At 49.5% G+C, this 24,327-nt stretch overlaps 1 protein-coding gene across 3 annotated transcripts in view; it reads right to left on the bottom strand.

Moving 5' to 3' along the window:
- The window catches only part of ENAH (ENAH actin regulator), a 65,325-nt gene extending 43,088 nt beyond the window's left edge, over positions 1 to 22,237 (bottom strand). Inside the window, exon 1 of one of the 3 annotated variants that reach the window (XM_044288701.1) lies at positions 21,958 to 22,237. In XM_044288701.1, coding sequence (XP_044144636.1) covers positions 21,958 to 21,962 — 5 coding nt within the window. In that variant the 5' untranslated portion in view covers positions 21,963 to 22,237. The remainder of the gene's footprint in view (positions 1 to 21,957) is intronic. The other 2 variants (XM_044288702.1, XM_044288703.1) reach the window with 2 other exon arrangements.
- Positions 22,238 to 24,327: the final 2,090 nt, after the last annotated feature.

Below are 24,327 nucleotides of genomic sequence, written 5' to 3'. Positions count from 1 at the left end.
GAGAGAGGCAGGCGCTAGAGACAGAGAGAGGCAGGCGCTAGAGACAGAGAGAGGCAGGCGCTAGAGACAGAGAGAGGCATGACAGAGAGGCAGGCGCTTGAGACAGAGGCATGACAGAGAGGCAGGCGCTAGAGAGGCATGAGAGGCAAATTGCGGATCCACAAAAACAAAACCGGAACGGACACTGAAACAAAATACGTTTGTGTGAATGGACCCCAACTCTGCTGCTGGTCTCCCTAGAGCAATGACCTACCTTACTACCCCAGGTGACTGCTGAGGCCAGTGACTGGCTGCAGTGACCACATGGTGCAGTCCTGACAGACCGCGGGTGGTTGTGCAGGTGGGTTATTTTTTCCCAGCCTTCACTCAAATTTTTGGGGTCCTGGAAAAAAACCTTTAACCCCATTGTCTTCTATAATTTTATTTTGGGTCTCAATCCTTACTAATGAGCTTCATCTTCATTACAGTCAATGGCCAATCATCCAGAATATCTGATAATCAAGCACCTTTTTTTTGCCTATGACCTGCTGCTGTCAGGCATTGCTGGGAGTTGTAGTTTTGCAATAGCTGGAGACCACTGGGCTAGAGCACAAGCCAGGAGCGCCCCCTGTGTTTTTGCACAAGTGAATCACAGCGACACCACAGAGCCATCGCTCCTCCATGTCACACCCCGCCCACGAGCGGCGGGGCCCCCGGCACGTACACACGCGTGCGGCCGGGCGCTATATATAGTGCGGGCCAAACAACATTCACATTTCGCTCCTTTGTTTTGGAAGAAAAGGAGAAGCCACCTGTAGGACTATGAGTCAGAGACATGTGTACGTTGGGGAGTATTAGGGAATCGCCCACCTAAATGTCAGCGCAGACTGAGATCCAGGCTTAATACGAGGTTATTAATAACACTTCTCCATGCGCTTCCAGAAAGCAGGAACGGAAGGAGAAAAATCTTCAAAACCTTCGGCAGACAGGGCCAAAAGGGGATCTGGAGGCACGGCGGAGGGCCACGTAGCAGGCTATATAGGGGAGACCCAAAGGGTGTAAATGTGCACGACTGGCCTGCAAACCACTGATACCGGCCATAGGCACGCTGCAATTTCTGTGGGCCCCATGGTCAAAATGTCTATTTTTGGCCGCAAGACGGACAAGAACAGCACATGGAACGGATATACGGATGTGCAGAGTGCAGGGCGTGTTGTCTGCGTTTTTTGTGGCCCCATTGAAATGAATGGGTCCGCATCGGATACGCCAAAAAATAAAAATAAAATAAAAATGCAGATCAGATGCATAACAAAAATACGGTTGTGTGCCTCAGTCCTGCCGCATTTCAAGATCTCTGCTTGTCATCAGCAAATAGGAACCTTCCCATCTTTTATTGGTTTACCCCCAATTTGCAGTGATGGCATACTGCTAGAAGAACCTATCGCTTCATGATGTGAGGGTCTGACCTCTGGGACGACCACCATCATCTTGTGAACCATGGGAATGTAGTTCTGCATCCTACTAAGCGTCACCTGCACGGAGGCGCCGCGCCTCTTCCCCCAGACATCCAGCTGTGCAGGAACTGCTGCTCCATGCACATGAAAGGGGAACAGAAGACGGCCGGGGCAATGCAGTGAGGGGGCTGCACCAGTCTCAGGATTGTGGGGACCCCCAACCAACCACAAAGTGATAGCATATCCCAGCAATACACCATGACTTTATAAGACAAGCTTCAAGGGCATCGCTCCTCCTTGTGGGGCGCGCCAGAGATGGCACAACGAGCCCTGGGAAAAGGATATGTAAATTAGCTCTCTTCCAAGAGAATGGAAGCCGTCTCTGTAGTGCCACCTAGTGGAGGTAGCTCCCCCTAGCCTTAAAAGGGTTATCCAGGAATTTGATATTGATGGCCTATCCTCAGGATAGGTCATCAATAGGAGATCGGCAGGGGTCAGAATCAAGGGACCCCTGCCGAAGAGGCCGCCGCGTTCACTGGAACTCCGGTGAGCGCTGCTGCCTCCTCACGGCTTACCAAGAACAGCGCCGTACATTGTGCAGTGACTGCGCTTGGTATTGCAGCTCTGCGCCATTCAATTGAATAGGACCAAGCTGATGTACGTTGGCGTCACTGGCCTACGCACTGAGAGCGCCACGGCCTCTTCGAACAGCTGGGGGGTGCCGGAATTGGGACCCCCGCTAATCTAATGCTGATGACCTATCCTGAGGATAGGTCATCGATATAAAATACTAAGGATATTAACCAAAGCAGAAGCCTTCCCCAAAAGGGAACCATCAATACCTTTTTATCATCCACCTATACAGACAGCTGAGCATCCAGACCAGACAATCCTCGGCAAGCAAAAACCTTTCCTCTTCTGATAGTTTGCTACAATGTACCAGTGCAGATTTTTAGCTCACAGAGGATTGTTCACAGGAGGGTACTATATTGTACCAAACCCTCAGCTGTGTAAAGTATTAGATATGTATGGGTCGTCACCTAGACTGACTGACTATGCGGCGGTCCTCCGGAGTATTCAGGACTGCACGAGATGGGGGTAAGGGTTACCGCCCAAAATTCAATCATACACTGTCTAAAAAAAATTATTCTTCCATCAGGAAGCTAATGTGGGCCGGGGACGTCCCAAAAACCCACCCAAAAGGACCTGAAATTGCAGTTTTAAAGGAAAGTAAGACACATGGGTGCTGGGAGGGCTCATGTGTCTGTCCTGCCCAAACCCCCTGGAGAGTGCATGCACCGTGACACAGGACGGGGTATGGCCCTTTAAGAGACTGTATTCTCGCAAGTCTAAATCGGACCATGTTTGAACAGGATGCTCTGGTTTCATGTAGTGTGAGCGCCAGGGAGCAGGAATGTGTCCATTCCCCAAAATAAACTAAAAGGCTGAAATTTTAGCCGACAGTCAGCGTTCTCAGTCCAGAACCAGGCAACTTCTCAAAGCTGCATATGGATTACAAAATGATCTAGTAACCACTAAAATAGGCAAATACCAGCCCGGCACTGCTATATTCAAAGACACAGCCACTTATGCTACAAGCAATGGGGGGGGGGGGGGGGGGAGTAATCGTGAGAGTAATTCTCTATAGGTATTACACTAAAAGATCACCGTAAGTCCTGACTATAAGATGCACAACAATAACACAGCAAGAAGGGGGGAAAAAGAAGATTTTAGGCCAAGTTAGATTTTCCTGGCCGGCTAGTCTAGTCTAGTGGAGGAGTTTGTGATAGTATCCCTAGTGGCCTAGGGGGCCTAGGGTAGTGGAGACGTTCATGATACCATTCCTGGGGACCTAGGGTAGTGGAGACGTTCATGATACCATTCCTGGGGACCTAGGGTAGTGGAGACATTCATGATACCATTCCAGGAGGCCTAGGGTAGTGGAGTCGTTCATGATACCATTCCTGGGGACCTAGGGTAGTGGAGACATTCATGATACCATTCCAGGAGGCCTAGGGTAGTGGAGACATTCATGATACCATTCCAGGAGGCCTAGGGTAGTGGAGACATTCATGATACCATTCCAGGAGGCCTAGGGTAGTGGAGACATTCATGATACCATTCCTGGGGACCTAGGGTAGTGGAGTCATTCACGATACCATTCCAGGAGGCCTAGGGTAGTGGAGATGTTCATGATACCAGGCTACCTGCATATGACGAGGATTTGCATGCAGAAAATCTACATGAAAACTGCATTAAAAAAAACGCAAGAAAAAAAAAAATGCACATAAATCCACAATATCGCAGTTTGTTTGCCTGATTTTATGCAATGTTTGTTGCAAATTTTTTGCCGACTTTAAACAAAAGCTTTGAAGTCTATGGGGAAAACCACTATACCGGTATATAATGTGTGAAATCGCACCAACAATTAACATGCTGCAGATGTTAATGTTTGTGCAGCAGCGCAATTTCCACGTGTACAAAATACGCCATGTGTACATATATATGGTACTGTATTATGCTGCAGTTCTTCTGCACGAAAAACGCACGTAATCCACATTGTGCCCAGTTTCCCCCAAGTGCCCGTTCACACAGCGGGTTTTATAGAGGAAGTTTTGGTGCGGGCAGCCGCAGCGATATTCCGCCTGTAAACCTGTCCGTTGCCACATCCATCTAAATGGGAGGCAGTGCTGAGGATCGCTGCGGCGGCTTATAAGCGGCCGCTTCACAATCCTCAGCGTTACCTCCCCTTGAAAAGAATGGAAGCCAGAAAGGACGCGGCCGCTGGAGATTTTTGTTTTGTTTTTCCAATAAATAAAAAAACCTAAGAACCAGTTCACAGTTTAGGGAGCCTATTTTGCTGCTTTTCCACCTCAAAACAGCTTCTCATTTCAATAGGAAGCAGCACTCTCCCCCCATGTGGAAAACAGAAGCAGTGACCTATTTTGGGACGGACATAAAAAAAAAAGCAATATATGTGTCCATGCAGTTTTGGCGCATTATCTGTGTGTTTTTTGGTAGTGATCCGCACCCAAAACCACAAGCTGAAAATGCAATTTTGTATCGGAGTTAACACCCATTGGTAAAAAAAAAAAATTTGGGGTAAAAACACACGTCATTTTGTGCGGGCTCTATGCTGAATTTTGTAGGTGGACTTTTGAAATCCATCGTGTGAACATACCCTAAGAGTATACTCACGTGTACATAAATGGCAGCAGCGAAAGGTCTGCTGAATCCACCGCAAAACCCGTATCAGTTATACATGGACCAGCAGCATATTTCATCCTATGCCCTGCAAAGAGCGAAATCCGTGGTTTAAACGGACACGCAGATAACGGAGTGCCAGACACGCAAGTGCCCAGTTTGAATAGAGCGGTGGTCACATGGGGGCGTTACCGCTCTTACAGGAGACTGAGCGGTACTGCGCGTGTGTGACCACCTCTATTCAAAGGGGGAACCCCGTTCTTGTGATAAAACACTTAAAGGATAGGGGATAAGTGTCTGATTGGCCGGGGTCTGAACGGCGTGGCGGACATGTAGGGGTGTCTGCCGCTCCATTCAACTCTGCAGGACTGATGGAGATGGGCGAGTACAAAGGCGCAACTATTTCTGACAGCCCTGTACAGCTGAATGGAGGCACACGCGAGATCTCCCCTCCATTCAAATGGGGGAGTACAGGCCCTCGTTGTAGTGAACGGTCATGGCCTCGGTGGTCGGACCCCCGCCTATCCTGTGGAGAGAGGATATGCGTTTACGACTCTTTATGGGTCTTGCATTTCAAAGCCAAGTGGAGTCGTAAAACGAGGTGGATTTATTAATGCCCATTCTTTCGGCTCAAATGTTAGTGAGAAGTAAGCCAGCCAGGGGTGACGTCTGCGTCAAATGCTTTATAAACTTGGCGCGGTCTCTGCCCGTCTCATCTGTTTTTTTGCTGTCTAAATTCAGACTCCAAATAAACCCGCCCCTAATGTGCTCATCACAACGCCTCCCATATAAGTGCCGCAGAACGCCCAATACGTTGTGGTGCCAAACCCTCCTCGCCGAGGCTCTCTGATCGGACTAAGAAGAGGCGCCCATCTATGACGTCCATATGCCCGAAGGTGGAAACAGTAGTGGGTAGCGCCCAGTTACACGCTTCCATGGCCGAGATGAGAGCGACCATTCCCGGTTACTTCACCTGTCGCACCTTTATGACAAAAGGGGGCAACCATCTGTGGCCAGGTGGTCAAATGTGACTCCATCCCGGGGCATAAAATGCTAAAAACCCGACAGGAAGACACTTTACAATCACTATTTTCGGTTTAATCGGCGAGGACAATGTCCACAGCAGTGTGATGCCGGCTCACAAAACTGAGATTAGGCGTCCTCGTGTTCACTAAAAGGTCATTCATAAACTTTAAAAACTAATATAAAAATGGCTATTGCGTCTTGGCCAAGAATAGATTTCCAAATTAATTCACAAAGAAAAAAAATAAATATAGGATTTAGCCATTTACGTGGAAACTGGACTCTTCCCAGGAGCCGGGTGACAGGGGTGCTGCCAGGCGGGCGACGCGCATCTAAAACAAGAAAAGCCACTTCTATTCCTGTGAATGAAAACATACCCACGTCTCCCAAAAATATCCACGGGGCTCCACTGACCGGCTCCTGAGGTCACGTGGCGGATAGGCTGTGGATTTTCCATCCGGATTTGCAAGCAGACAATCTGTGGACTATTGCAGCGGCAGCAAAGGAGATGAAATCTTACCCGATATCAGCCAGGGCGAGCCAAAAACAAACTGACCTGCCGCGCGGATTCCAATTCCTCGGCGTGTATATCCTTTCTGCGGATTTCCACCTTTGCAAAAAATTGGGAAAAAGCCACAGCAAATCGGCACATAAAAAAATATAAAAATAAGGATTTTGCTGCACATTCGCCCAAAAAATCCAATAGATTAATTTTTTTCACACCCAGGTAATTCCCCCCCATACTTTACACCCATGTGTCACACCAGGGCGGGTCGCTTTAGAGAACTCCGTAGGGGCAATATGGACGTTACAGGATGGGGGTCGCGCCAACTGAGAACCCTCTAAAGAGCCACCTTTAGATCTCTGCTGCTCAGCTGACTTAATGGTGGGAGGGGGGTCAGAGATGATGGGGGTAATTGTCTGCCCATTGTCAGAAACTTCACACATGAGCACAAACCAACGGACACGTGGGTAAGTTCACATGGTGCCGTCAAATCGTGATCTACAGTGTAATGGCTGTAAAACATATGCCGCGTCTGCTGCGTGTCTGAACGGCGCACTACCGCAACATCTGAACACAGCGAAACAGCAGGGGACTACTTGGGCCCTACAAGATCTAGGCGGGGGGGGGGGGGTGTTTGAGGGCCCGAAATGTTGCATTTATTGCATGGGAAGAAGGAAACATTTTGTCGGATACAAACTGAAATGCGTTTGTCGGGAATCTGTCACCAACCAGGACTGAGATGTCCATCGCCCCCCTAATGTCACTTACACATATGCCTTTATGTGCTCAATCTTTTCTAGCTCTCGGGGGGGAAAAAAACACTTTTTTATAATTATGCAAATGAGTTGTAAAGAGCCCAAGGGGCTAGACTTATCTTTGCCGGAGCCCAGCCGCGCCCATCCAAATGGCGCTCCACTCCTCCCCACCGCTTGTTCTCTGCGCCTCACTGCCTTGGCGATGTCATCACGAGGCCGCTCGAAATCTTGTGCGGGCGCATGCCCAGTGCAGTTATTGCAGGTAACCGACGGTGCAGGCGGACACAGGAAGGAGGAGTGCACCTGCCCGAGATTTCAAGCGGCCTCAGGAGGACGTCGCCGAGGCGGGAGGTACGGTGCTCTTTTTGGATGGGCGCGGCTGGGCTCTAGCACCAATAAGTCCAGCCGCTTGGGCTCTTTTCAGCTCATAGGCATAATTCTGAAAAGCTTTTTGAGGAGGGCTAGAAAAGATTGCTGGGCATATATGGAAAAGACATCGGTAGAGCAATAGACATCCCAACCCTTACAAACGGTCCTGGTTGGTGACAGACTCCCTTTAAAGGGGTTTATATTGATGACCCATCATGAGGATATCAGATCGGTGGGGGTCCGACACCCAGCACCCCGCCAATCAGCTGTTTGACGAGGAGACAGAACCAGCGCTCGCATGGAGTGCCACCTCCACAGCTAATTGCCAGGGGGTGCTGGGTGTCGGACCCCAGCCGATCAGATACTGATGACTTATCGTGAGCTGTTTGACGAGGAGACGGCGCTCCATGTGAGTGCTGCTTCCTGGTCATTACACTACACGTCGTCTCCTGTGTATCGGAGGCACAGTGTAATTACAAGTACTCGTTCCTTTCAAGTGAACGCAGCAAATACTTGTAATTACACTCGCTTCCAAGACGAAGGGTAGCGTAATGAAGAGGAACCAGCGCTCGCATGGGGTGCCACCTCCACAGCTAATTGCCAGGGGGTGCCGGGTGTCGGACCCCAGCCGGTCAGATACTGATGACCTATCCTGACGATAGGTCATCAATATTTAAATCGCAGCACAACCCCTTTAACGCGGGCCAGGGACCAAGCCAATTATTGGAAATAAATGCCCCTTTTCCTGGCGATTTCCTATTCACATTGCGGGTTTTACCACAAAAGTTTAGTGCTGAAATTTTGCCGAAATCCTGCCGGGAGCAGCAGGCCTTTTGCGTCCCATTCAAAGGGAGGCAGCGCAGAGGATCAGGGAGTAGCACCATAAAGTTGCTGCGAGAACAGACATGTCCCTTGTGTCCACCAGTGTCTGCGCCAAAGTCCTATAGCAAAAGATGCCGTGTGAACAAACCCTGAAGGTGACGCTAATCACCTGAAAACGGACCGACGCGCTGATTTGTCGTCTATCAGCAGATCGCCCCATGTGAACAGAGAATGCACTGGAAACAGTCCGCAAACTGAAAGGGGGATGGGGGCAAATCATTAGTATGAGCAGCACGGTGGCAGCGCTGGGGTCCTAAGTTTGTATGGGTTTCCTCCCGCACTCCAAAGACATACTGATAGGGAACTTAGATTGTGAGCTTCACTGGGGGAGATTTATCAAACTGGTGTAAAGCAGAACTGTGAAGGTGGAAGCTGATTGGTTGCTATGGGCAACTAAGCCAGTTCTACTTTACACCAGTTTGATAAATCTCCCCCAGTGAGTGTTAAAGGGGTTCTCCAGATTCGGAGCTGAACCCGGACATAACCCCTTCTTCACCCATTCAGCCCTTATGAATGGAGCATTGGAGCTTTTCATGCTCCGATACTCCCCCTTGCCCTATGCTTTATAGCGCAGGGCAAATGCTTTTTTTTTTTTCAGATGGGTGAACGAACCGGGGTAATGCCAGGTGGAGGCTTCTACCTACGAGTGAGCCCGGTGACTTCACCAGCACTAATGGGACTGTAAAACAGCTTAGGGCAGCGCTAAAGCCCGCCCATTAGTGCTGCTGACGTCACAGGGAACACTGCTAGGCAGAAAACATCCGCCTAGCAGTGTAAAAATGTAAATAAAAAGCCCTTGCCTGGCGAGATACAGGGCATGAAATGCTCATCTCAGAGGTGCCGAGTGGGGGAAGAAGGGGTTACCCGGACAACCCCTTTATGACTGAAGTGCTGCAGAATACGTTGGCGCTAGATCATCATCAAGTAAAATAAATAGAATACCAACACTCTAACACTCTTCTGTTCCTGTTCCACTTTGCACTGGTCTGTGTGAAAGCCCTCTAAATGAGCGCCAAACAGGGCTTCTGAATGGCCCATGTAATAGCCCCCACTGCCAGAGTCTGTTCACATGCTGTGGTCACACTGTGTGGTTTTATTAATGCAATTTTTTGAAAGTCAGTTCCAAAACAAAGGGGCACCAAAACGGCAACAATGTGATGCTTGACAACCAGTCCCAATTTTGACAGGGTACTCCTAGAAATCAGACTGCAAAAGGGACAAAGCCCACCTGACCATGGACGTTCCTGTCCGGTTTGGGAGCGGTCCCGGGGGCGGGGTTTAGGCATACAGATTTTGGCTTTTCAGAAACTGGCGAGTATACGCGTGATCAACACATAGGCGAGACTTATGGCTCCTACATTCAGCAGGACGTCATCTTCTAGGTCTGTCAAAAACCCTACTGCACAGTCCACGCACTCTCCATCTATTGGCTGGCAGTAGGTAAACAGCCGGGGTCAGACGGTGGGTAAACAGCCGGGGTCAGACGCCCTCCCCACACCGAGGAGCAAACATCAAGAGTCTGGGAACCAAAGCTTCACTGCCGACTCCTAAATTCCTTTGAGGTAGAGATCACAGATTCTTCAGGAGGAGGACGATGCAGACAGCGCCATATACAAGGAGGAGAAGGAAAGCAAGGCCCCGAGTGAAAATCTGTGGGCCTCCGGACAGGCCTCAGGTAAATCCCTGTGTGTGGTGCCGCCAACTGTATCCTCGCCCAATAAGCAACGTTTTTACATGAAACAGAGCACATTGCAACGTGTCAGAAATTATTTTCACAGATTTTGTGAGGAACAAGCATATTTAAGCATCTCCATGTAAAAAATGGAAGCCTAGATAGATACAGCAAAGACGCAGGGCAGGATACGGGTCCTGTGTGGGCCATTTTCACCACGCTCCATTTTTAGTGAATGAGATGTGTTGCCGATAGCAACTAAGCAACCAATCACAGCCCAGCTTTTATTTTAGATTCTGCTCATGAAGAATGAAAGCTGTCCTGTGATTGGCTGATGTAAGTTGTGATAAACAAGGCCAAGTGAAAACTGAAAGAAAATCTATTAGTTGCCCAGGTCAGCTTTCATTTTCATCAACTGCTCTTGAAAAATAGTGTTGGTGACTATTTTTTTTACCTTTGGCCTCATTTCTCTAAGGCCATTTCAATTTGCTGCCCATAGCAACCAATCACAGCGCAGCTTTTATTTTTCAAGCGCAGACTCTGAAATGAAAGCTGGGCTGTGATTGGTTGCTATGGGCAACAATCAGTTTTCTTTGTTTTCATGTGGTCTTGTTTATCCAAACAATTTTTTGCTGCCCATAGCAACAAATTACAGCGCACAGTTCACTCTTCAAAAGCTAAATCTGACATGAAAGCTGGCCTGTGATTGGTTGCTAGGCAGTTTCTCTTTTGGCCACTTTCATACCACATGGGCTGCTAGATGGCCAATAGTACATCTTTAATACCCAGTCCCCATAGCTCTGTGTGCTTTTATTGTGTAATTTTTTTTTTATACATATGCAAATGAACCTGAGATGAGCCCTGTCCTTGACTCATCTCAGGTTTATTTGCATATGTATCAAATCGTGTGTTTTTTTTTTACACAATAAAAGCACACAGAGCTATGGCGACTGGGTATTGCAGGTGTGCTAGCGGCCATCTAGCAACCCATGTCCTCAGCTCTATACAAAAAATCCCGGTGACAGGTTCACTGCATGACTTTGCTGACTAAATGTTTTGCAGCGTTCTAATGTTTTTAATGTTTCACTCATTTCAAGATCTCTGCTTGCTTTCACCAATCTAATACTGAATTAAAACCATACCCGACAGCTGAGGGTTTGTTACAATGGTGCCCAGTCTGAACAATTTTTTCTGAAGTAAATCGTCTGGACTGATACATAGTAACAAACCGCCAGCAAACACGGGAAGACTGGTGTTGCCTGTGGCCTATTCGATTTTCGTGCTGCAGCCGGTTAGTAGCGCCAGCCTTGCAGTTCTCCAGCGGGACCCATATACGAGGACACCTCCTTGCCAGCTATGGTGCCCCTGCCGCAGCGGAGGTCCATCTCTGCCCATATGTCAGGAAGAGTTTCGTGCCCAGCTCTTAATCAAGTCCCACAGAAGTGATGTAGGCGCAGCGATAATTACTGGCATCCGCTGAGCCTGGCATGGTCTCCCATCATTAGCATTAAAGAGGGCTCAGCTAAATATAAGCGATACCCACTGTATACCTCGGAGCGGACCGTTACCAAAATATAAGCAGGAGTGAGGACCCCCCCCCAGATCTGCAGGAGAATCAAACACAATGAGGGAGATTTATCAAAACTAGCACAAGTGAAAATGGTTCAGTTTCCCATAGCAAGCGAAGGACAATCGCACCAGTTTAATATATAACGTGGTTCTATGGCAATTTTAATTACTTTAAAATTAAAGAAAAACTATAAAAAATCTGCCGTTTTAGGTTCACAGATTCTGTGCAGATCTGAGCGTCTCCATGGTTACAGACTACAAACAAACCCTGTGCAGTCTGGTCCTGCAGCCAAGAGTTAAATTTTTTCAGTTTTTGTTTTTTTACATTTTGCTAAAGTTTTTTTGTTTAAGTAATGCAAAGCACACAAAATGGAACCCGATCCACCCCCCCACATATGCAAGTGCAGCCATCCAAGCAATACGCCACCAATGTGCGAGATGGGCCAACCCCTTGAAAGGGGTTTCAAGGCTGATGATTTTGATTGCCAATCCTAAGGACATGTCATCGATATCCAATCAGCGGGGGTCGAACATTCCGCATCTCCCCCCCTCCCCCCATCGATCAGCTGTTCCCTCCAGCACTGGAACCAGCTATTGATTGGAACAGGAAGCACAGTGCCGTTCTAAATGTAGTGGCCGCACTGGGTTACTGCAGCTCAGCTACCATGGAAGTGAGTGGGAACTGCAGTAACCCAGCATGACCACTGTCTTTGTTCCAATCAAGAACTGGTTCCAGTACTGGAGGCTGCTGGGATCAGCTGATTGGTGGAGGGTGCGAAGTATGTCAAAGGATACTGATGGCTTATCCTGAGGATAGGTCACCAATATCAGGAGCCTGGAATAAAAAAAAACCTTAGAGGGCTTGTCCCACAAAAAATATTCTACAGTTTTTAAACCAGAACCTGGATCTGAATACTTTTCTAATTGCATGTAATTAAAAATTTGCCATAGCCACTGAGTTATTCAATGAAATGTATCTGCATAGCGCCACCTTCTGTTTGTTCTTTTTCTTATTTCGTTGACCTGCTCACTGAGAAGGCCGCACATGCTCAGTTTCATCCTTCAACTGCCTCCTGAGCTGTGATAGGCAGAGCATGGACACGCCCCCCCCTGAGCTGCAGCAGAGAAGACACTCCCCTTGAGCTGTCAGCTTGATATAAATCTAGCAGAGCAAAGAATGGGGAAATCTCTGAATCCATGTGAGGTCCAGGGCCGGTTCTGGCTTTGTTAGAAAGAGACTATAGGATGTCAGATTTTTTTTTTTTCACATTATTCATGGGACCACCCCTTTAAATCTCTTCTTGTTTACAACCAAAATCTAGCAACCCCACTACATTTAGAGGGGTACTTCCATTTCAAAGACACTCCCTAAACTCTGTAGGTTCTGTATGTATATGGCCAGGTGACTGTCTGCAAGCATTACATGAGCATGCGTAGCATCTCCTGGCCTGACTACCTCCAGGGACACGGATATCCATCGACACGCCACTTGCTGGTTACATGCTGAATGGGCTTTGTGTTGCCCACAAAAGCTTAGAACCTGGGGAAAGAGGAGCAGGACCGTAAAGCCAAAGGGACACCTGTGGTAGAACAGCTGCAAACTTGAGCCGTGGCACTCATCTGAATGGGCGTCATGTAATGCAAGAATAAACGAGCTGCTGGTCAACTCCTTGGCATGACCTGTTTACCGGCTCTGATGAGATCTGATTGGACGGCTCCACCCCATTGCGCTAGCCTTAAGTCTTCTGCAGCACATACAATCACACGTTAGTGACGGACATTGGATCCGTCATCGCCGCCTGATATGAAGACAAGAGGCCATTTGTTAACAGCGCCGCCTTATCAATACTTAATGCAGCGTGGGTGACGGGAGCCTCCAGTTACAGCAACACACTGAACCTGATAAACCGCCATATACTGCCGCCTGTTCATTGCCTGCAATCAGTCTGGAAATTCTGATCCTCATCTCCAGCGGCCAGATGATCTGGAATCTTGCAAGATCGGGAGCAGGAGTCTGAGACCGTTACAAAGAAGAACGTCTCTCGCCCAGGAGGACCTGTCCTGTATTACCCAGGCATCCTATTCATTTGAATGAACCCAGTGTAATACTTAGTTTCGCCTGTGGTGGCGCTGCAGGGAAAGGAATCGCAGTGCCAGGTTTCAATACAGATTATAGGCGATCGCTGGAGGTCCCAGAGACCCTCTCCGATCATCTTATTGTAGAAGGGGGGTGGGCTCTAAACTTCATTGTACAGTCATCTCTCTTGGACGAAGGTGGTCAAAGTCTATGGCACCATTTTTCGAAGAAGGTAGCCATGTTTTTCTACCCCTGGACAACCCCTTTAAGATGGAATGAGGATTCAGAACTGCAAATTGTTGCTCAAAAGAGGAGTTTTCCTTTAAGTGAGAGAAGCTCTGTAGACGCCGGTGGCATTCCTGGTCACTTCAGCTGTGCTGACAACACGTCTATCACAAGCGAGCGCGACAATTTACACATATCTCACCAGGGTGTCACCGACTGCCAAGTAACGGAACGGAAAAAGTAGAGCAGAAGATAATTCGGTTATCTGCGTCCGTTCTCTGTCCTCACACCGTCCGCGGCACCTCTGAAGGACAAGAACGGGTTGTGGACGCTTTTTTTTTTATAGTATAAAAATTCTGCTTACGCAGCAAATGACCGGGCTGGAAGTGAAGGCATCCTGCATGTAAACAGTTACGTAAAGCACACCGCCCCCCCATCTTGTTTTATAGTCCGAGGGTACAAAAAAAAAAAAGGGACATATGAACGGGCAGACGAGAAGGAGTCATAAAGCCTACTCCACCTGTCTGCGCTCGCAGGCTCCGCCGCATAGAGTGACAACAGCTGTAGTCTCACCATTTAAAAGCCGCGATGACCAAAGACAAAAAGATGTCATCGTGCTCATTCATACCGCACAGCTGTCTCACCCCCGGGGGGATATCAAGTGGGAAGTGGTGAGCGCAGCCTGAAAAAAAAACAAAAAACTATAAAGTGAAAAGTGAGGGGGGGGGGGGGGGTGTCTTCAAATACTCCTGACCTCCATTGTTCCCATCCTTATCCCCCATACCTACCCAAGGGCAGGGCCCCGAAATCACCTCCAGCCTCCCCCAACTTTTTGCAAACTGAATGGCCAGAAAATGTCCACAGTAAAGAAAATGACAAATAATTTACTTTCAATTAAAACTCTCAGCTGCGAGCAGTGATGCGAACATGGAGGTTTCCATTCACCAACAGCAAGCAGAGTATGAACATGGATGAACTGAAACAAAAATGTACACTATAATTTGGCGTTCTGCTACCCAGCGGAAAAGGGATCACTATTAGGGCTCGTTCACATGAACGGTTTTTTGCGTTCCGTATACGGACTGTATTTTGATTCCGTATACGGAACCATTCATTTCAACGGGTCCGCAAAAGATGCGTACAGCACTCTGTGTGCTCTTCCGAATCCGTTAGTCCATTCCGTGACCCCGCAAAAATGATGACATGTCCTATTCTTGGCATTTTGCGGACAAGAATAGCCATCTCTTTAATGGGCCTCCTGTTCCGTTCTGCAAATTGTGGAAGGCACACGGGAGGCATCCGTTTTTTGCGGATCCGCAAAAAACGGCACAGTCGTGTGCATGAGCCCTTAGATTGTGTGCATCCAACCAATCATGAAAATGGGACGCCCATAGCCTGCAAGCCCCCCATCCCAAATAAAGAGCAGCAGATCTACCATGCGCGCTGCTGCTCGGTTCATCTCTATGGGACCCGCATACAGCATTGTACTTCGCCATCTCTGGCAGATGACCAAACTGACCCTTCCTTCATTTAGGGGGGCCCTTGAGGAAGGACCCCCACCACTCTAATAGTTATCCCCTATCCTGTGGATATGGAACACCCCCTTAAAGAACTTTCAATATATAGGGGCCTGCAGGGCACCGGGCCACAGTGGTAGGACCCCCACCACTCTAAGGACTCCTGCACATGAGCGCATCTGGTTTGCGGTCTGTGTGCATCCCGCACTTTTTCCGAGTCCCATTGTAGAAACGGCTATTTTTGTCTGCAAAATGGACAAGAATAGGTCAGGTTCTATACTCTGCAGCACAGACACATGGATGCGGACGGCACACAGATGGCATTCATTGGCTACCCGCATTTTGTGACGCCCGGATAGAAATGAATGTCTTCATTTGATCCGGATAAAAAATAAAAATAAAATGCGGATCAGATGTGGACCGAAAATATAGTTTTATGCATGAGGCCTAATAGTTATACCCCAACTTGTGGATAGAAGACAACTTTAAATTAGGGCTTGTTCACATGAACGTAAGGGCTCCGTGCCCGTGCAGTTCCGCAATACACGGATCACCAGCCGTGTGCATTCCGCATGACGGATGCGGACCCATTCACTTGAATGGGTCCTCAATTCCAGAGATGCGGTGCGGAACAGAAGCACAGAATGGAACCCCATGGAGAGCTTCTCTGGTGTTCCGTTCCGCAAAAAGATAGAACTTGTTCTCTTTGCGGAACGGACGGATCGCGGACCGCATTCAAGTGAATGGGTCTGCGATCTGCATGCGGCTTCCCCGCGGTCGGTGCCCATGCATTGCGGACCACAGCACAAAGCCCTTACATTCGTGTGAACGAGCCCTTAATGGAACACCCCTTTAAAGAGCTGAAGAACTTCTCAATGTACGGCATTAGGGTTCATGCACCTGGCAGTAGACGTTTGTGCAGTCGGCAAAACATGGATACCGGCCCGTGTGCATTCCGCATTCTGTAATATGGACAAGAATAGGACATTTTGTGGGTGCCATGGAACAGACATACGGATGTGGTGTGTCCCTGCATCTTTTGCGGCCCCTTTGAAGTGAAAGGGTTCCGCATCTGACCCGCAAAAAAATACGTATCGGACACAGACAAAAACAACGGCCGCGTGTATGAGCCCTTAGGCTGGTTTCACATTAAGAACCCCCATTGCAGCTCATGCAACACAATCAAAATGCAGGACATATTGGCAAGCCCAGCGGAGTTGACATGGGGGTCTGCCAGTGCAAAAAATCTGGTGAAAGATGTGAACAGAGCCTTAGACTGCTGTATTGTACGTGCCTGGAAGGCTCCCATGTACATGTCATGTATATCTCTAGGTCCCCAGGCACCTGATGGGCTGGTCTACCATCATATTTAACATATGGAATAGCACCGTCTGCTGCACTGTTATATACGGGCACGACGTCACATGGGAGCCCAAGGGTGATGTATGTCAATGCACGCCTATATGGCAGCATACAACCAGGGGCACCCAATGCAAAATCCACTGGACATTACTGTGGCCCCAAGGGGAGGAGAAGTATAGAGTAAGGTGGAGTAGTAATGGTATGTGCGCTCGGGAACTTGGCGGCAATCAGGATTTAACCCCTCGGGCTGGAGCAAACGCCGGCGATCAATACAAAAACCATTCAGCCAAATGTCAACAGAAACTTGGATCAAAGCGACGCAAGCGTAAAAAATAGGTGGCGCGCAAACAACGGCGAGCAAGAGGAACAAATGTATGCCGAGATAACAAGGTTCTGATCCTGCTGCTCACTCCTGACGGTATGACACTCCTGACGCACAGACCCGTCAAAAGGAGATGGATTTTTGTTCACTAGATGACCAATCACTGCCTCGCTGACCTACTTACTGGCATCCCCATAGAAACTAAGGGAGTTCTTGTCCCACCACAACCTGGTCTCTTATTAGCCTCTCTGGGAAGAAAGACATGTGTGATCTGGTGCTACCCGACTGGTCCAAGAAGGTGGCCAACTACTAATATCTAACTTATCTACATGCACAGAAGAGAAACTCCCCCCACATTACTTATCCTGTACCAACCCCGAAATTACATCCTGTATTATACTCCAGAGCTGCACTCACTATTCTGCTGGTGCAGTCACTGTGTACATACATTAGTGATCCTGAGTTACATCCTGTATTATACTCCAGAGCTGCACTCACTAATGCAGACAACCCACTAACAACGTAGCTGAGCTCCTATAACACAAGGTGGGGGCTGCTGTCATATGTCACCATTGAGCGTCTACAATTCTGTGCAGACACTGATCAAGCAGGGAATACCAGGTGATTTCAGCTCTACAGAACTGCAGCCATAGCTGTAGACTAGGGCTGCACGATATGGGAATTTTGTGCGATTGCGATTAAGGCCCTAAAAATTGCGATAACGATATGCGATATTTTAAGGGAATTGTGCTAGAGGTCTATTTGCTTGGATTTTCAAGGCAAAAGCACACAGAAATTACTGATAATGCAGAAATGTAGTTATGCTTATCTCAATAACTGAAATGCACAGTGTTTTTTAAAATAAAACATCTTTTACTAAATTAAATAACATATTTGCATTACTGCAAAAGTACAAAATACAAAACATTTTCTTACTAGCGCTGCACAGAACAGATAAATAAAATAGAATAAATAGAACATTTGTTTATTAAAATAAGGACTTGCCTCCAGCCCCTCCTCCCTCCCCGCACAGTAACTGATGTATCGCCGGCCGCGCGGTGCAGCATAGCGGACAGCGATACATCCATGTCAGCCACGTAAAAAGTCAACCATCGCTTTATAAGACGCACTGCCATTCCCCCCCACTTTTTTGGGGGGGGGGGGGGGAGTTGGTCTTATAAAGCGAAAAATATGGTAATACAATTGCAGCATTTTTGGGTCGACCAATTGGCGATTGCGATATGGCGATTTATTGCTTTGGCGATATATTGTGCAGGCCTACCGTAGACCATTGCTGAAGATAATAGAATGCATTTACCGGGCAACTACTTTCAATGTTGACGGATTCTATACGTGAAATGAAAAGTGGCATCCAGCGTACATTATAGGCCTCATACACACAACAGTATTTTTTTTTCCGGTCCGCAAAAAGGGGTTCCGTTGTTCTGTGATCCGTGTCCGTTTTTGTTTCCGTGTGTCTTCCTTTATTTTTGGAGGATCTCCAGACATGAAGGAAAGTAAAAAAAAAAAAAAATCTAAGGGCTCCTTCACACTTGCGGCAGGACGGATCCGGCAGGCTAGTCTCCCTGTCGGATCCGTCCTTCCGCTGTTTCGCCGAGCCGCCTCTCCGTCCCCATTGACTAATGGGGACGGGGGCTGAGCTCCTGCGCAGCACGGCGGTGCATGGCGAAAGCCACCGGACTAAAAAGTCCTGCATGTCCGACTTTTTAGTTCGGCGGCTTTCGCCGTGCTGCGCCGGAACTCAGCCCCCGTCCCCATTATAGTCAATGGGGACAGAGCGGCGGTCCGGTGGAAGGACGGATCCGACAGGGAGACCAGCCAGCCGGATCCGTCCTGCCGCAAGTGTGAAGGAGCCCTTAGTCAAGTTTGCCATGCAAATGATAGGAAAAAAACGGACGCGGATGACAATCTTGTGTGCCTCCGTGTTTTTTCACGGACCCATTGACTTGAATGGGTCCGCGAACCGTTGTCCGTGAAAAAAAAATAGGACAGGTCAACTTTTTTTTTTACGGACTGGAAACACGGATCATGGACGACAAACGGTGCATTAGCCGAGTTTTCCACGGACCCATTGAAAGTCAATGGGTCCACAGAAAACTGAACGGACACGTGACACAACAACGGTCGTGTGCATGAGGCCATAAGCGTACGGCCGTTATCGTTTTCATTATGTCAGATTCCTCCGTGGCCGTATATAATCAGACCGCCCGGGGATACACTGTTCGGGATGGAAACGCACAGGGTGCTCAGTTCTCTGTTCCCCCTCGTACATTTCGCGGACCCCTCCCTGCGTTGTTTCCAGCGGCTCCTCCAAGGTTACTTACAGAGGCTCCTGCAACTGTTTGTCATTAATCTTTAACACAGGTCGGGGCACAGCAACTGTGTGCGAGGCCGATCCTCCGCCCGGGCACGCCGCTCATACGGTTTTGTTTAACCCGATTGTTTAACCTTAAAAGGGCAGACCTGGCAACCCGGGAGAACGCTTTTCATGAAAAGACAAAAAAATAAAAATCCCGTTGTATATATCTGCCCCCCTCCTGTACTACGGGGGGGCGGCAGGATTAGCACGATCAGACCGGGTATTGATCTCACAGAGGGCAACATCTACTGCAATGCAACAAACAAGGAGGACTACCCAAAAAACATGCGTTCACTTTCGGCCTAGACACCTGTATGACAAACGGCGATTACAGCTCAGCAGCCCGACCCCATGAGTGGCGCGCGTGGTACGGAATAGTCACCGCCATTAAAAACCGCAGGCAAAACGTGTGCGAGTCCAGAGCCCGGCAGCCGGACGGACCCTCCAGTAAATAGCAGCCAGGACCGCATACAGCAGGCGAATGGTGCAGTCACTAATGCAAAGCAAAAAGCAGCAGACGGGGGAAGGGGGGGATTCCTGCTCTGAAACGCTTGTGACAGCACCACCACCCGCAGCGCCCTGCGCGGTACATGGCTAATATTGGAATAACGCCATATGCATAACCATAGCAAACGAAAAGCAGGGGGGTTCCCCAACGTTAACCCCAAAACAGCAAATAATTACACTATAGAGAGGGTTCATGGACCCCTGACAGGTGGGGGGAGGTCACCCATAACAAACCTATGGGCAGACCCCCCCCCCCCCTCGCATTACTGCTAGACATGAATAACACATTGCAAAGCTTGAGAGAGAGAGACCGGGGGGACCGAGCACAGCTGTCTCATCCATTGAGAGCAAATTCCACACACTGTATGAGTCAATTATTACCCTGCACACAGACATATGTTTCCTGGGGGCTGCTGGGACCCGCGCACCCACAGTGATGATATATAGGAGTCACCCAGCGGGTGTCTAGGCAAGTTCTAGTTTCCTGGAGCCAGCGCTGACTGTGTTAATAGAATCTTGTTACTTTGTATCTTCTAGGTATAGATTGTTTTCCTTTTAAATTTGGATACATTGTTGCAAACCCTGAGCCCCCCAGGTGCATGTGACAATGCACAGCGCAGCCATTGTCCCACACAATGACACTCTCCCTGTAAAGCAAACACCGGTTTCACCCAGACGTGGCGGGCGACCAGCAAGAGACGACACATTGCTAACGAAGGGGCTTCCCTGGGCACAAAGGGGGGGAGCGGCACGTTATCTTGTGCACACAGGGAGAGTTTCATAGGCCGGATGCAAGCAAAGCCCAGGCCGGGGCATTATGAAGTAGGCAAAGGGCACAGACAGGTACCCAGAATTCAACACTCCATGTACAGTAGCTCATATACATGAAGCCCCCCCCCCCCCCCCCAAGGGCCAAGGGGTGAAGCAGGGAATCTGGCAGTGATCATGGCCAATCTATCAGGTGGAGGGGTAAAGGAGACCAAGTGCTGGTCCAATGCCAAGGACACAGCAGATCAGGACGTATGGGGGCAAACATGGCCGTTACTGCACTAACCAATGTCACTGACCCATCGTGCCACCCTGGACAGGGTCCGAGCAGACACTTACCCCTAATCTAATAGAGTCCACCAGATGGCTGCGGGTACCCACTCATAAATGGGGGCCCAGAGGGGAATAAAACCTTAGATGTCTATATGCACTAGTTAGGAACCTTAGCAACCCCTTTAAGGGGTGCATGCACCCATCGGGCACCGTGAACAACCCCTTTAAGGGGTGCATGCACCCATCGGGCACCGTGAACAACCCCTTTAAGGGGTGCATGCACCCATCGGGCACCGTGAACAACCCCTTTAAGGGGTGCATGCACCCATCGGGCACCGTGAACAACCCCTTTAAGGGGTGCATGCACCCATCGGGCACCGTGAACAACCCCTTTAAGGGGTGCACGTTGGAGGGTTGCTGGTTGGCAGTATGCTATGCCCTGAATATTGTGGGCTCTGCCATGGGCTAGGGTTTCCAGCAGGCCAAGGGTGAAGCAAGGCATCTATGGGCGCCTCCTGTGCGTGTAGGGGCCCCAATGTGCTAACACAAGCTGCAAAATGACACCCGAGTGCCCCGCCGGTGGCTGATGTCACTGTCGGATATACTGGCAAGGATGTGGTAGGGATATGGCTTGGAGAACTATACGGGCAGGGTGGAGCAGGTACTAAGGCGGTGCAATGCCAGGTGGGTGCTAATCATCAAGTCATATGAGGTGACTGACAGAAGTGCAGGGCCAGTGACCCCCCCCCCCCCCCTATTGTATGGCACATGGGGTACAGCAGACCACCAGGGGGAAAGTTGGCGGTCACACGGTAGGCCTACTGCTTGCTCCAATGGGGACAATAAGGGACCTCATGTAGGGGTGCAGTAAACACTGGATGGAGGTGGGAATAACACTGGCATATGGTGCCCTGGGTACAAGTGTGGGGTGCAGGGTCAGGGAAGGTGCTGCTGGGGACAAGAGGAAGGGTTATTGTGATGCATAAAGGAGCAGAGCTGTCAATCATTCCCAGGATAAATGAATGGACATTTAAAGGGATACAGGCGGGGGGGTCGCTCTCCCCTCCAGCAGACCCCCTGCCTGCCACAAGCGTGTAACCCAGGGTAGTCTCACCTCATGGTGTCTGTTCTCCTCCTCTTCCTCGGCGCTAGTGAATGGAGGTTCTCCTCTCCCCGGTTACCGGAGCCCAGTCAGGGAGTGGCATCCGAGCACGGTCGCGGGGGGTCCACCAATTATTCCGTACAGGGCAACAGAGACGGAGGAGAATGGGTCACAATAGGGGCTCCTCCTCGGTGCAGCTTTCTCACAGCAGCCGCCGCCGTCGCTACTGCGACCGCCAGACTGTGCAGCGACCCGCAGCGCGCATGCGCAGACACAAAAAGAAGACAGAGAACAGGCTCTGGGTATGCGCGCGAGAGTGTGTCCCCCCCCTCCTCCTCTGTCTTGACCACGTGACGTAACGCGCTCCTCTAACAACTGCAGGGGGAGGGCGCGCGCGTGCTCGACGCTGGTTTGAACCACGCCCCACGGGTCTTCAGGCCGCGCCCACTGTGCCTTCCTCAGCTGTTCTGAGGGAAACCTGTGGAGGGCGGTGACGTCATCGTGCATTAGCTATACCAGTGGACACGTGACTGCTCAGCGTGCTGACATGAACGCAGTGCAGGCTCTGTTCACACTGGGTGCGTTAATTTGTTAATTAGCTCTTAAGACAAGCATAGGAGAAACCAGGATAGATTATGAATGCCATCTCTTTGTACATAGGTGATAAGCGGTGTCAGGTGGCGGCAGCTTATCCCTCACAGGCTTCAGCAAATTCAAATTTTTTGATACTTTGGAGAGAGTTCAGAGAAGAGCTACTAAACCGGTACATGGATTGCAGGATAAAACTTACCAGGAAAGAGGAAAGGACCTTAACATGTATAGCTTGGAAGAAAGACGAGACAGAGGGGATATGATAGAAACTGCTAAATACATAAAGGGAATCAACAAGGTAAGGCTCCATTCACACGTCCGCAAAATTTTGTGGAACGGGTGCGGACCCATTCATTCTCTATGGGGATGGAATGGATGCAGACAGCACACGCTATTAAAGTCCTGGTTGCCATAGTAGTAGTGGGGAGCGGGGGAGCGGTATACTTACAGTCCGTGCGGCTCCCGGGGCGCTCCAAAGTGACGTCAGAGCGCCCCATGCGCATGGATGACGTGCCATGCGATCACGTCATCCATGCGCGTGGGGCGCCCTGACGTCACTCTGGAGCGCCCCGGGAGCCGCACGGACGGTAAGTATACTTCTCCCCCGCTCCCCACTACACTTTACCATGGTTGCCAGGACTTTAGCGTCCCGGCAGCCATGGTAACCATTGAGAAAAAGCTAAACGTCGGATCCGGCAATGCGCCGAAACGACGTTTAGCTTAAGGCCGGATCCGGATCAATGCCTTTCAATGGGCATTAATCACGGATCCGGCCTTGTGGCAAGTCTTCAGGATTTTTGGCCGGAGCAAAAAGCGCAGCATGCTGCAGTATTTTCTCCGGCCCAAAAACGTTCCGGTCTGGAACTGAAGACATCCTGATGCATCCTGAACGGATTTCACTCCATTCAGAATGCATTAGGATAACACTGATCAGGATTCTTCCAGCATAGAGCCCCGACGACGGAACTCTATGCCGGAAGACCATAACGCAGGTGTGAAAGAGCCCTAAGGCCACTGGTTTAAATGCCCCGATTTATTGTAAATCTGCGGGTCAGCACAGTGTAGCCTTATTCTAAGGGTGTGAGCACTAAATGTTAAGGACCCCCTTACCACCCACCACAGCAGTCACAGCCAGTGGCAATATACAAGAGGCATGAAGGGACCACCCCCCATTGAATACGGGAAAACTGTAGAAAGGGGGGTCCTACCACGAGACCCTGCTTCCCCTGTCCACTCATAGAGAAAGCCTGTGAGTCCAGCTTCCCCATCTACTCATAGAGAAAGCCTGTGAGTCCTGCTTCCCCATCTACTCATAGAGAAAGCCTGTGAGTCCTGCTTCCCCATCTACTCATAGAGAAAGCCTGTGAGTCCTGCTTCCCCCATCTACTCATAGAGAAAGCCTGTGAGTCCTGCTTCCTTCACTCACTTATAGATAAAGCCTGTGAGTCCTGCTTCCCCCATCCATTCATAAAGCCTGTGAGTCCTGCTTCCCTGCACCAACTGATAGAGAAAGCCTGTGACTCCTGCTTCCCCCGCCCACTCAGAGAAAGCCTGAGAGTCCTGCTTCCTTCACTCACTTATAGAGAAAGCCTGTGAGTCCTGCTTCCCCGCACCAACTGATAGAGAAAGCCTGTGAGTCCTGCTCCCCCCCCCCCCGCCCACTCAGAGATATCCTGGAAGTCCTGCTTCCTTCACTCACTCATAGACAAAGCCCGAGAGTCCTGCTTCCTTCACTCACTTATAGAGAAAGTCTGTGAGTCCTGCTTCCCCGCCCACTCATACAAAATGCCT

Source organism: Bufo gargarizans, chromosome 4 (genome assembly GCF_014858855.1).
Source record: "Bufo gargarizans isolate SCDJY-AF-19 chromosome 4, ASM1485885v1, whole genome shotgun sequence".
Lineage (NCBI taxonomy): Eukaryota > Metazoa > Chordata > Amphibia > Anura > Bufonidae > Bufo > Bufo gargarizans.
The sequence above is the reverse complement of the archived record's forward strand: the minus strand, read 5'-3'. Positions and strand labels throughout refer to the sequence as shown.